We start from the raw sequence: 14,434 nt of genomic DNA, 5'->3' as shown, positions 1-14,434 counted from the left end.
CCCACAGGGGTTTGAACCAGGGAGCAGCAGCACAGGCTCATCAGAGGGGCTCACACAGCCAGCAAAAGGGGCTCCCAGAAGGAAAAGCCCAGACCTGGGCTGCCTCAGCTTCCCTTGGAGTTTTTTAGATGAGAACAGTGACATTTTTCATTTGCAGAAAACCACCAGGGACACCTGGGCAGCCCCAGCACGAGTCACACACAAACAAACAGAGCACACAGCCTCAGGTACTCACAAGCACTGGGAATTCTGCTGCTGCTTTCCTGAGGCTGGGAAACACCTTCTGAAGAAAAGCAAACCCTCCCACCCGCTTCCTTCTGAATCAGAAGCAGCTTCCAAACACATTAAGCTGCAATTAGGGCTGTAAATTTAGCTACAAGCACTTATAATCCATAAACCTGCACATCCAATAAAAAATAATAGCTAAGGAGAGTCCAAAGGAGCTCCTAAGGACTAAAGTGGGTTTCAACCACAGGCCACTCCTGCTTTTTGTTGCCCTATGTTGAATTGGGTTGGAGCTTGTTAATTATTGTCTCTGGACCCATTATACAGTAAGGAATATTTTATATTCTCTTTCTTTTCATAGTTTGTTGGGGCTTTTAACAAAAAGATATATATATATCCCACGCTCTGTTTTTCCCATGTACTGCTTTCTTTCTCCAGCACAGAGAGCTCTGCATTTATCAGCTGCAAGCTTTGCCTTTGAGACATGTGATTTCTGACTCTCACCTCCTGCATTCCCTCTATTTTTTCCATTTTTATTTTAATTTTAGTTGGATGAGGAGGTTTGAAAGAGAGGAATCCCCACACTTACTGGGACTGGTCTGGTCGCTGAGCCTCCGAAGTCTCCCGCTGGAGGTCCGGATGATTCCTAAAGGGAGAAGAAGGTTGGAATAAGGAGTCCATGTGAATATTGTGTGTGGAGTTACCTCCCTGCTATCACTCTACATCTGGCACAGCCCTGTCGGGAATCTGCTTGGTACAACCATCTCTCAGATCCAGGGAGAGCTGCACGTTATTTTAACCAAAAACCACCTGAGGAGAGACCTCCACCTTTCCCTGAAGATGTCAAACATTATTATTTAAACACACCAAACTCACAAATGTATTTAGGGTTTCCAGAAACTCCAGAAGGGACTTTAGAAATCATTATGTGGGACATTCACATTCATCTCTCACTGCAGGGTATTTTATCCTAGAGAAGTGCAGCACTTCTTGAGACAGATTTCCTTGCTGGGAGAGGAGAGCACAGGAATTTTGGTATTTGCATGACTCCTGCACTTACAGAGACTCCTCTCTGGTGGGCTGTACCCACATCCTGGGAACACATCCTGTGTGGGGTCAGAGCAGTGGAACAGGGGAGTCACCTCCCCTTGCACCCCCATTTCAGAGTCCTCAGGAATTCCCAGGTGCCTGCCTGTGTCCCAGACTCCAGGCAAGCCAGTGTCACCTGCTGACTACACCAACATTTCTGACCCATCATCAGCTTGTTTAATTTCTCTGCCATGCCAGCTGCCTGTTTGTAAAACGATGATTGCCACAGCACTCGCTCCCCACTCAGCAAGAACCCCAATTCTCCTTAAAACCCCCAGAAATCCCATTTAGTTTAAACACAGCCATATGAAACTGGACATGGATTTGTGCCTCACCTTCTGGCTTTTTATCTCAAAAAAAGTGGCCACAACAAATGCAGTGAACCACCTCAGGTAGGATGCTATATCCTGGAATCCTCAAAAATGGTATGATCTCCTGGTATGGACATGCCCAGGAGGTCTGGGGTGTCCTGCTGGAGGAGCAGAGGGATGGACACCAGCTCAAGGAGAGTGTCCAGGATGGACACCAGCTCAAGGAGAGTGTTCAGGATGGACACGAGCTCCAGGACAGTGTCCAGGATGGACACCAGCTCAAGGAGAGTGTCCAGGACGGACACCAGCTCCAGGACAGTGTCCAGCATCTTGGGCACAAGAAGCTGGAGCTGCCAAGCCATGGGATCTCCTCAGCTCATTCCAAACCCTGCCTCAGCACACAAAAACCTCGGGTCAGGGTTTCTACCTGCAAACTGGAAAGAAACCCCCAGGATTTCTTGGTGGTGGTGTCATTCAATTGTATTATTTAAACTGTCTTCTCACCATCTACCAGATCTGTTGGACAAGAAGCAAAGGGATTAAAACAGCATCAATTTAAGATGCAGAACAGCTCTAAACTGTGATTTGTAATGGAGTCACAATCTTACAAACCTTGTCAGCTAGAAGAGTGCATCGTACAAGGAAAATGAAATACATTAAAAAAGAAATAGATATATATAGATAAAAGGCAGGGAAACTTTCATAGCAGTAATGCCTGGGATAGAGGGAGGGAAGGGAAAAAGCTGCCTGGCAGCTGGACATGGAAAAAGCATTTCATGCTCAGAATCCTGTGCTTGTGTATATATATTTATATATATATATATATATGCACATGTGTGTTTGCTCTCTCCCTTTCCTTTTCTGACATAAAAAACCTCTGTGCCTACAACGTGATGTGGTTGAGCCACAGGGCTGGTCCTGGGAAAGGGCGACACAGGGAGAACCCCTGGGCAGCACCACCCAGAGCCACCCCCTGCCTCAGCTCTGCCCTCAGAGAGCCAAAAATACAGCCAGGACTGTCAGAGTCAAAAATACAGCCAGGACTGTCCACCCCCACGCAGGAACACCCAGCCTGTGTGCTCGAGAGCTTTACCTGCATGGCAACAGGGCAGGTTGGAGCTACAGCCATCACCCAGCCTCACTTTCCATCACTGACAGCAGCACAAGGGCTGAGGCCTCTGGAACTTGTGCCTTATGAGCAGCATTTTGAATTTCAAACATATTTTTGCTATTAAACCCAGTCTCGGAATCTTTTTCTTAATTCTTTTTTTCTCTCTAAGTGCCTACTGCTTCTTTGGACGCTAGCTAGAATGAAAAGCCATATTTCCTCTGCTGAACTGATTTTTAAACAGCTCTTCTTGAGCCAGGCTGCAAGAGCAGCCACATGCCAGCCCTGCCCCATGCAGAACACCACCTCTGAGCTCCCTGTGTGCAGGCAAGGTGCAGTGTTGAAATCCAGCTTTTAGAATTGCTAAAAAAACCCAGAGCAAACCAGCCCTGATGGGTGGCAGGCTGAGGAATGCAGATGTGCAGCCATGCTGAGCTGGTTAGAGCAGCCTTTCATGTTCAAAGCCTGCATTCAGTCTGCGGCGAGGCAGGACGGAAGCTGAACGAGGAGCTTACAGGCTTGGACAGGATCACAGATAGGAAATAGGCTTTATTCCCTTCAGCAAGCAGTGGAAAAACACACACAGCACTTGGAGCATCCAGCACAGCCAGCCGAGCATCCCGGCCTTGGCTGAGCCTGTGGCTTTTGTGCAAACCTTTCTGAGGGTTTGTGGGGGTGCCCTGTCCCCCAGGTTTGCTGGAATTATCATTCACACCCTTCTTGCAAAGGGTGGACAAGCTGAGTTGGTTTGCTCTGTGCTGGAGGCAGCGTTAGGAGGAGGTTTTTCTGACAGCTGTTGCTTCACTGCCTGTTAACAACATTAATAACACCTAATAATGCTGTTCATCCTCTCTCAGACAAAGGGAAAATGAGGAGCAAACTAGGAAATGGGATGAACTTGCAAAAGCAGGGCCCACAGAGGATAGAGACTTGTTGATTTAACTTCAATTCTTAGAAATGGTGGAGTTAATTATCAAAAAAGTCTTTTCCTAAATAGATAGCATGGTGATAATTAACAATCAGTGGAGACCTGTAAAGAACAAACAGCACTGGGCAAACATATTTTTTTATGTTTCAACCTGGCAGCCCAATACCTTAAGAGAAAATCCAGAAAGAGGAGGGAGAGCTGCAGAGTCTGAGCCAAGCTTGCTGTCTGTGGTGATCCACTGCCCCTTCACAGAGGGAGGATCCAGACACAGTCCTGGAAAGCAGATAAACAGCAGGGGAAGCTGGCAGCCTGGCAAGGCAGGGAGAGCAGATCTAGCAAAAAATAAAATAAATAAGGAGGAAGCAACAGCTAAAAATATGCTGCCAGGAAGGTGGCAGAGGGGGCAGGAGCAGAGAGCATCAGCTGCTGAGCTGGGGTTACCTCTGTTCCCTCTATTTATAGCCTAGAAGCAGCAGTTTGAGCCCCACATTTGAGCTGAGATGAAAATCAAACATTTCCACGGCAGACACCATGTCTGTGAGCCTTCCCTCTCAGCACCAACGCCCTCCAGCCACGCTGGAAATGCACTGTAGCCCTCAGGACTAAGACATACAGTGCAGTGTGCTTCATTGAGCTGAAACTGGGAGTTCTCCCCCTGGCTCCCAACAGAAGGAATTCGGAATGGAAGAGTCCAAAATTAAAAGTCAGTCAGTCCAGGAGTGGCTCACTCAGCGGGGCTGATGGGCCTCAGCAGGACAAAGCCCAGCTCAGCCTCCCCTTGGCTCACTTGCTGAGCAGAGCTTTTTCACATTTTATAATCAATGACTGATTCCCTCCAGATCCACGGGCTGGGGCCATGTGGCCCAGCAGAAAGGCAGCAGCACCCAAAACCTCTGAACCTCTCTTGGGTCTCCTTCACAACTGACAAAGCCCAGAATCACCCCTAGGATCGTGTCAGTGCCAGTCCACGTTTAAATTGCTCCCTCCAGACAACGCTGGGCCAGGTTTTCTACTGTTTCATGCTTCTTGCAGCTGCTGATGTAACACAACAGGGGTGAAGCATCCCAGGGTTGAAATGGGAGCCCCTCCTGGGTGCTCACCCTGCTGCAGGGGGTGCAGACAGGGCAGGGCAGCAGGGGGATGGAACCCAGTCTGGAGAAATGTCCAGTGTGACTTTTCTGGCTGAGCTGGCCGGATCTGAACCTGGAGCTAACCAGGGAATTGCCAGAGGTGTTCATCTCCATCGATGTCAATGCATACATTCTCCAAAACACACCAGGGTTTTTGGATGACACACTGCAGAGCTTCTGGATCAATGTAACAGTAAAGAGAGAGCCCACGTGAGATTGATTTTCTCCTCCCAGTGAGCCATCCATGCTGCTACATTCCCATGATGTAAAATTCCAAAGGACAGGCGAGCAATTCCCATTATCAACAGAAACCACGCGGTGAGGACAAACAATGGAGGATGCAGCTCAGGAACCCGCTCTCTAGGCAGTCCAGTAAAAGCAAGAAAACAAACAAACAACAGAACCCAAGCCAGACAAAGGTGGTGATGGAAAGGGATGGGCCAAACGCAGCAGGAGCCATCCCACGCTGTGCTGGAGTCAGCAAAGAGGCACCAGCTCACCCCAGCAGCCAGCGTGAGCCTTGCTTCTGTTCCATGTGTTGGCTGCAGGGTCTGAGATCACATAATGCAGCTTCCTTCTTCACCCAGCACAGCCCAGCAGGGTTCCAGACAGCGCTGGGATGTCTCCATCCAGGACCAGTTTCCTGCCCTGGACATATCCCCACTCCTGGCTGCCTGGGGTGTACAGCCCCTGGCCAAATCATGGAGCCAGCTCATGGCTCTGCATGGCTCCAGCTTTGGGGTGCTGGGGGTTCCTCAGCAGAACAACCCTTCAGAGAGCTCACAGCACCTACACACCCCCAGCAGCTTCCAAAGCAGAGGCTGGCAGGGTTGACTCCCCCCAGGGCAGGACCTGCAGCCCCTGGGCACTGCACACACCCAGCCCCAGCTCCTCCAGCCCATCCTGGCCTCTGCTGTCACCCAGGAGCATGTAAAGGACAGCCAGGATGGCACTGCCATGCTCAGGTACCAGTGCAGGCTGCTGGGACAGGGTTTGGCACTCTTTTCACTGTGCAAGGCCATCCCACCACCCCCAGGACCGCTCAGGGTGTGACATCTCTCTCGTTGTACTCATGCCACAGGCACCACCCAGAGAGGGGCAGGTGAGTTCCCTTCACTGACAGCTGCATTTCACCCCGCTTCCCCAAGACAGGCCCTGAAAGCTCCAGGGATAAAAAAGAGTGGCTGAGACCTCACCAGCAGCAAGGCCTGGAGCTGTTAACAGGAGGAAAGGCCACACGTGGTTTGATCACAGTCACTGCCTCCAGGGCTGCTCCAGAGCTCAAATGCTGACACAGGACATCACCTCTGGAGGCAGGGCCTGCACAGGGAGTGTCACTGGAGACAGCTGGGGACACAGGGGAGCCAGCGACTGCAAGGGAGGGACATCTCTGAGCAGACTGGCAGAGGAAGAAGAATCTCTATTGCTCTAAGTCCAGTGAACCACACAATTACAGCCTCCCTTCCATTAGCTTGAAATCCTCTTGCAACATTAACCTCAAGAGGAATACAGTTAAACAAAAAGGGAAAAAAATTCATGTTCATTTCCAGTACTAATCAGAAACATGCTCCGAAGAATAAAAGATACTTTTCCAGATCCTGCGTAACAGAAACTCTTTGTAAAGAAGCTGAGCACAGCTAGAAAAACTAAAAACTTCAACTCTAGTGCATGGTTTCATTCTGGATCAAATATCTCTGGCAGCAAACTGAGCTTTCACCAGGATGGAGAGATGCTGGTGGGGTGGAGAGAGGAATGCTGGAGGGAGGGATGGTGCTGGGATGGAAGGAGGGATGGTGCTGGGATGGAAGGAGGGATGGTGCTGGGATGGAAGGAGGGATGGTGCTGGAATGGAGGGATGCTGTGGCCAAGGGGCACTGACTGCAGACTCAGGAGTGCCCCAACACCTTCCAACACAGCCTAGATGCACCAACAAGCTGTGTCCAGGTCAAAGGCTGAGCACAGACAGCCTAAACCACCACCAATTCCCCTCTCGTGGGAGCTGGAGTCACACAACACTGCTCACCAGCCACAAGTTCACACTTAGAAAGAACCCAGCCAGAGGCTGGAGCTCAAATCACCCTCAAGGAAACACAGGAAAAGTGACATTAGCAAGATGCATCTATTCCCACCACAGCACTCTACTTCAGCAGGTGCCAAAAGCATTCTAACAGTAAAAAAATGTTCCAGAAGCTTGTGCTAATGACAAGAGGCAGCAAGACTCAAGCCTCAATTTTTGCAATGTTAGAAAGGCTTCCCCAAGGCCAGCAGTGGTCTGCACAAGCAAAGGGCTGTGTTAGGTAGAAGGACCAGTCCTGCACATGGTGGCAGAGGGTGACAGGGAACACAGCACTTTAACCTTGGCCCAAATATAGGCTTTGATTCAAATTGTTAACTCAAATTAAACTGCAGTAATTCTCAGGAAATCAATTTCTGCATCCATAAAGCTTAAGGCCAGAAAATTTCCTTGGCTGACCCACAAAACCCACAGCACACACTTCTGTCTGGTCAAATGGATTCAAGCTCGTGCTCGAACGAAGTCTTGGCTTTTTGGAGACATTCAATCTCAGTGTCAAGACTAAAACATTGGAGTGATCTCAAGTGCTTTGGCAACTTGTTCAAGAACTAAAATGGCCTTCAAACAATTCACAGAGTCTCCCTTTCCCCCTTGAGTTTATTCTGAGGTGAGTAAGCTCAGTCCTCAGTTATTCACTTCATAGAAATAACGAGATCATTTCACCACCCCTCGTGATCATCTGTTCCTTACTGACCACAAATTCCTCACAGCTGATACTCATTCAGAGATACGCTGGACAGCCATGAAAGCACTAAAAAAAAAATTAGCACAAGCAGTTTTTCTCATGAAAAAAAAGTGTGTTAGTCATCATCTGTGATCCTTGTGGCTGGAGCGTTCCAGCGGCCCGGCCGGGCAGCGGTGCCACGTCACCACAGCAATGACTCGTGCAGATGCACATCCACACCACCAGTGTCCACACAAACGGGAAAAGACTGCAAAAACAGGCCTTTTGTATGTGCTGTCAGCTCTGCTGGCTTGGAGGATTCTTTTACTGAGCGGCAGGAGTCAAGGGAAAAGGGTTTATGTGGGAATAGGAAACTGCTCTTGTACAGCTCTGCTGGTTGGGGATGGAGCTGGTAACCACTGTCAAGTCTAAAATCCCTCCAAGTTCACTGTTGGTACTAACCAGATTTCCAGAGAGGTCTCGTCCCTCTAAATTTTCCCTGTCTTCACCACACTCCTCACTTGCCCACAGTCCTTATCTGCCAGAATCCAAGAGAGAGAATCAGGACCTAAGAACTGGAATTCAGTGAACAGGTGCCTTGTGGCATTTTCACTAAATGAGGGGGGTTTGAGCTTGTAAAGTCATGGCAAGAGCAGCTTGGATCTGATCCCATTTGTTCCTGGAGAACCTGCAGCATCCCAGCAGAGGGGGGAAGGAGGGAAGGCATCTGAACCCATCCAAGCCACAGCCTTGCTCAAAGAAGGAAATAACTCCTCCCTTAGTAATCAAACTCTTACATTAACCAGCTCACAGAGCTCCAGCAAGCTAGAAAGGTGTTAATTAATTAACATTAACAACACAAGAGTCCCCAGGAGCCTGAGTGGACAAGGGAGAAGGCTCAGAGCACTATGGAAACAAAGCAAAAGCAAATAATCACTGCTCATCCTTCGCTTTCCAAAACCCCCCAACATTTACAGCTTCCAGCCTCATGAGTGCACCTCACCTCCTCGGGTTCATCTGCCAGTGGCCCTGGATTAGCTGGAGGAAACCACGGGCAGATCTGAAGGAGGGGAAAGGAATTTTAAAACTCCAGTGTGGTATTTCCATATGGATCAAATACTCCCGAGGCACCCCGCAGCTCTGCTCCCCACTCCCACAGGCCTGAACGCTCTGGCTCTGACCACAGAGTGTCCAGAGAAGTCCTGGTGCAAACCTCCCAGCCCAGCATCTGCCTCTCTGCTCTGCTCCAGCACTATGCGCAGTTCTAGAAGAAACATGATACTTCAGATTAAAAAGAAAATAAAATTAAAAAGTCATCCTTACTTAGATTTTAAACCAATTTCTTGCCACCTTCTTACAACCTCGATGCAATCACTTTTTTTTTCCTCAGCCCCAGCACTTGCTCAGTGAGGGCTCACAGCTTCCCTGCTCGTTTCACACACACACAGAGCTCCCAAATTTGTGTTTCAGAGGGTCCCCCTGGCAACAAACAGCGCTGGATTTATCATGGGAGCCCTGCAAGCCTGGGGCTGCCATCAGGATGGAATACAGACCCCTTCTGTTTGCCAGGCCCTGCAAGGCAAATGTTGATTTTTCCCAGAGAGGGGTGGGGATGTACAAAGGAGAAAAGCCCAGAACAAAGCAGCAGCAGCAGCCCAAGGGCAGCAGACGACAAAGGGCAGGGGTTAAGGGCTCTGCTGAGCCTGGTGACCCACGGGGTGACACACCAGGGTCCTTGTCAGAGGGCTGCAGGTCCTGGAGCAAACAGGACACCCAGAGCAGACCCTTAATTTTTATCTCTCATGTATTTCAGACTCTGTGCTGCCCAGGGTGCAGCTCTGAGCTCACACTCAGGGTCACTCAGCTCTGCACACAGCAGGGACACAAAACAAATCCTTCTCCTACTGCACACCACGGACAACTTTCAGCCCCAAAGCACAAACAAGGGTGGGCTGGAGGGAGGAACAAGAAGGATGGGACCTCACAGCCTGGAGCTGGAATTGGACAATTAAACCCCAAGATGCAAATGGGCCCAAAGTTATAAAAATGTAGGACCTTGTGATCGTTTGTCCATTTTGTGCCTATTTTGGGTCCACCTTGGGTGTAGCCCTGGCCAGGCTCTTGTCCTGCCCAAGGTGAATCCTTAAAGACCTTTCAATAAATATCTACTTTATTCTCTAGCTTTGTCCAGGCACCCAGTCTGTTCCCAGTCAGCCTTCCCAAGGCATCATTTGGACACTTTGGAACACCCAGCCCCAGGAACAGCTCCCCATCCGAGTTGCAGGAGGAACAGGGCAGCCTTTGGGTTTGAGAGCAAGGTCTGACTCTGCAGAGGCTGCAAAGGAACAAGCTCAGCCAGGGGTTTTCCTTCGGTGCAGGTCCCAGTCTCACTCCAGACTTGGACAAAGTGTCCTCTTCCTTCCTGCCCTGTGAGAGATGCTCTGCTGCAGCCAGGTAACATCTGGGTAGAGGAACCAGCACCAGGCAAAGGAGCAGCCAAGGGCCCAGGGTCACTAAATCCCTTCCTAGCCAGAAACTCAGATGAATATTCAGGGTCAAGACCCACAAACTGTCTGGCCACTCGATTGAGAACAGGCAACCTTGGAAGAGCATCAAGATCAAGCAGGTAATGGCCCCTTTTCTATCCAGATAGATAGATAGATAGATAGATAGAGAGATAGAGAGATAGATATTCTAAATATGCTTCAGGCTGCAAACACCACCAGAGCCCTTCCACCTGAGCAGCCCCAGTGCAGCAGCAGCCTGAACACACACCCAGCACCTCACACACACAGCTCACACCATGACGAGCCTGCACTGCTCGGGCAGATCCCCTGGGGTACTCTGATCTGCACAGAATTGTCTGAAAATCAGAAAGCCCAAGCTCTGGGCTGTGGTTCAGCAAACAGCTCCCTGCATAGCCCTACACAGAAAAACCCCGAGCTCTAAAATGGCAGTTTCACCCTTGGGACATCACAAATGCACATTTATCTCTGAGCCCAAGCCCATCTTGACTCTCTGCTCGTATGAGGCTGATGCTGCCCTGGGCAGATGCTGAGGGGGGCAGGCAGGGAGGACCAGCTCAGCCGTGGGGCAAAGCCAGCTGCAAGCAGAGGAGTCAGAACTGCTCAGCCACCATCAGGACTCCAACATGACTCTCTGCACGTAATTTTCCTCCTCCACATAGTCTTCCCTGCCTGCAAAATGAGGTGTCAAACACTTCCCCTGGTCAGAGGAGCTGCAGAGATGTATTATTTAATGTTTTTACATTTTAGCTGCACTTTAAAGAATGACTCAGACACTATCTATAGATTCCTGAGATAATGTCCGCTGTCCTTAAACAGGAGAGAAGGGAAATTACAATTGAGACTACAGTGAACCCTGGCCTCACACAATTGAGGGTTTTCTCCTATTAATTCTACCTCAGAAGTAGCCAAGGCAACCCAGTTTCATAAACTAATAACATTCTTTGGTGTTTTTCCTTGTATCTTACAATTATATTTAATAGTGGCCGCAGCAGGGAAGTTGGAAGAGAACTTCAGCCAAACTTAGGACATATTTGAGTGCCTAATGCTGCAGATCAGCTTTCAGTGGAGTTTGCAGAAGTGCCTTTACAAACTTCAGTACAATTCCATCTGGATCTTACACGCTACTTGTGGAGCTGGTTTGGGGACCACAGTTGCTCTTCCTGTGGGTGTCTGACTGGAGATAGAAGAAAGAGCCCCCTCTGTCTGTGAGGGGCCAGTCAACTCCAAGGTTAAATTTCTTGTGTGCTCCCCTTCTGCCCCCCAGACTCTCTATAAACCATTTAAAGGCATTAAATGAGGGGCCAGGTTGTCACAAGTCCCCATGGTCCATGCTTTGGCCTGGAATCCATCAGGGATACCCAGCACAGAAGCAGTAAGTTCATTTAAATCAATAAATATGTAGAATCAACATGCAAGTGCCAATATCCTATTGGATTGTCCTTTAAAATCTTTGTAAGGGACAAGGGGCAGGCACTGATCTGTTATCTCTGGTGACCAGTGAGAGGACTCAAGGAAACAGCAAAAAGCAGTGCCAGGGGAGGCTTAGGTTGGATATTAGGAAAAGGTTTTTCATCCAGAGGGTGGTGGGGCACTGAACAGGCTCCCCAGGGCAGTGGTCATGCCCTCAACCCAGCCAGAGTTCAAGAAGTGTTTGGACAATGCCCTCAGGGTGGGATTTTGGGGCTGTCCTGTGCAGGGCCAGGAGTTGGATTTGCTGAACCTTGGATGTCCCATCTCAAAATATTTTTTGATTCCACTAATAAAATAACTCTAGACCCAGCACCTTCCTTTCTGCCAAGCCATGCTCTCCAACAGCCAGCTCTAGAGCAGAGCAGCAGGAAGATTAGGAATGGGTTCATTTAAATAAAGCCTAGAAATAAAAAACACCTCTGGATGCTACTCCATGATTGCACACATCCCTCTCCAGGTACCAAATGGTCCCAGTGCAACTCCTTCTCCTAATGGGCTTCTCCAGGTGCCAGCAGGGGAACAGCAAACTGGCACCACCAACCAGCCCAGCCCTGGCAAAAGGCAGAGTGAAATCACTCCTGGCACAGGTGAAAACCATTCCAAGCCATGGAGCAGCGCCTGCAGCCTCTGAGGAAGCCTTTATGGAGAGAAAGAGGGCTCACACAAGGAGGCACAAAGCCCATTCTGTGGCTCTGCTGAAAGGCAGCATTGTCCATGGAACACGGCACGCTCGGGGTAACGGAGCTGTCAGCGGAGCCCTGGGCCCCATCCAGAACCCCCCCGAGTCCCTCACCCCAACAATCCAGATGTTCAGACTCCACTGTGCAAATCCTTGCCACAAAAAAGGCACTTTCTGCTCGTCCTGAGTGACCCAAGCCCCGGTGCACTGACCCGGGCACTGCAGAGCACCCGCGCCACGGTGGATTCCAGCAGGGTGGAGCTCCCTTGTGCCAGAAGGAGTGAACTCCACAGGGAGAACCTGCCCTGGGCTGTGCACAGCCTGCTGCCAGCCACACCTCAAAGGAATTCCCCTGTCTGGAGGCTCAGGTCACTTCTGATGCCCTGGACACCTCAGTCAGAGTTCATGACACGAGCTGACCTTTCACAAACAGCATCTCCTGCAGCCTGAGCACTCCAACACCTCCTGTCCAGAGGGGATCATGGCACTGCCACAGCCTCCAGCCCAAACCTACCTCCACTTTTGCACCCCTGGCAGGAGCACCACCCAGGCAGGAACCTCCCGCCCCTGTCCAGAGCTGCAGGACTGATGTGGGGCCAAGGCAGGATGCTCTGGGGGGGTGTCAAAATTCCAGCCTTATCTCCAGAGGCTGAGATCATGAGCAGAAAATGTTTCTGTGTTGTCTCAGCCAGCTTCCTGTTGGCACCCCTCTTCCTCCACTGAAGCACCTCTCTGTGAGCAGTTTCAGAGCCAGAGGAGAACATTCAGTGGTACAGACTAAATGTATTTGCCATGTCTGAGACATCACATCCAGAGAAGGCAACGAGGCTGGAGAGGGGCTGGGAACACAAACCCTGTGAGGAACGGCTGAGGGAGCTGGGGGTGTTTATCCTGGAGAAAAGGAGACTCAGGGGTGACCTTATCACTCTCTACAACTCCCTGAAAGGGGCTGTGTCAGGTGGGGTTGGTCTCCTTCTCCAGACAGCACTGACAGAATGAGAGGACACAGCCTCAGGCTGCACCAAGGGAAATACAGGTTGGATATTAGGAAAAAGTTTTTTACAAAAAGGGTAATAAAGTATTGGAATGGTGTACCTGGGGAGGTGGTGGATTCTCCATGTCTGGATGTGTTTAAGGAAAGCCTGGATGTGGCACTCAGTGCCATGGTTTAGTTGAGGTTAGGGTTGGGTAGGACTTGATCCTGGAGCTCTCTTCCAACCCAGTGATTCTGTGATCAGATTTGTGCCAGTGCCCGTCCTTAGCACGACCCAGCTGCTCCTCAGCCAGCTGTGAGGCTGCCACTGCCTCTGGAACCTGCTGCAGCACCAAGCAGTCACCACACGCTGGCAGCCACCTGCCTTAGTGCCTGAGGGAAGGCTGGGACCATGACCTGAGATCTCCAGGGGGTTTGGCTCCTCACCCCAGCAGCACCTGGATGACACAGCCACCAGGAGCTGGGCTGAGTCACCTCCAGCCCCAGACAGAGGGGGAGATAGGGTGAATTATCTGCTGGAGAGAGGCTGCAGGGACCTGCAGCTCTGATTCAGAGATGCTTTGAGATGGCTCAACCCAGGAAAAATTAAATTCCACCTCATTTTTTCCAGGCCTCGGTCCTCAGTAATACAGGATATTAGCTCCCTCAGCTTGAAGATCAGTGTCTGGATGAGTTGCCAGAACAGAAGCACTTGGCTTATCCTCAGTCCCCTGACAAGGAGCAGGGCTCAGAGCCCCTGCTGGTGCCCCAGGCTGGCCACACAAACCCAGTGAGGCAGCAGGTTCCTCTGTTTCCCAGGTAAAGGCCACATTTATCCATAGGGTGGATCCCCTGCAGGAGCCCAGAGCCCCTCTGCAGGCTCTGCCCAGGTGATACAAGCACAGAGAAGGTCACTGCCACACACCCCCATTCTCCATGGGAAGGTGACATCCATGTCCCTCTCCAGGGGCAGCTGCCACCCTTCACTCCCTGTGTATAAACAAAGCACTGACCTCCAGGGCTCCTGGGCATCTGTCACCATCAGTTTATTCCATGAGAAAGTGAAATTAAAAAAAAAAAACAACCCTGCAGCTGAAACAGTGCTTAATCTTGCAAAGATTATGATTTGAAAAGCAGAGGAGGCTGTTAAGCCCCCAAAGCAGAGGTCTCTACTTGGTTTATAGTCTTATTTTGCCCATAATCTATAGACAACAGGGCTTGGATGCTTCCAGGGTGTTCGTAGGGGTTATGCCAA

The 14,434-nt window shown here is 50.2% G+C and overlaps 1 protein-coding gene across 3 annotated transcripts in view; it reads right to left on the bottom strand.

Annotated features, from left to right (window-relative positions):
- SEPTIN9 (septin 9) overlaps nucleotides 1–14,434 on the bottom strand; it is a 138,611-nt gene that overhangs the window by 112,006 nt on the left and 12,171 nt on the right. For 2 of the 3 annotated variants that reach the window (XM_063409336.1, XM_063409338.1), the window contains exon 2: nucleotides 815–871. The exons of the other annotated variant lie outside the window; for it this stretch is intronic. In XM_063409336.1, coding sequence (XP_063265406.1) covers nucleotides 815–871 — 57 coding nt within the window. The remainder of the gene's footprint in view (nucleotides 1–814; nucleotides 872–14,434) is intronic. 3 annotated transcript variants of the gene reach the window in all.

Source organism: Prinia subflava, chromosome 12 (genome assembly GCF_021018805.1).
Source record: "Prinia subflava isolate CZ2003 ecotype Zambia chromosome 12, Cam_Psub_1.2, whole genome shotgun sequence".
In the NCBI taxonomy this organism is placed as follows: domain Eukaryota; kingdom Metazoa; phylum Chordata; class Aves; order Passeriformes; family Cisticolidae; genus Prinia; species Prinia subflava.
Note: the sequence above shows the minus strand (reverse complement) of the source record. Positions and strands in the feature narration are given on the sequence as shown.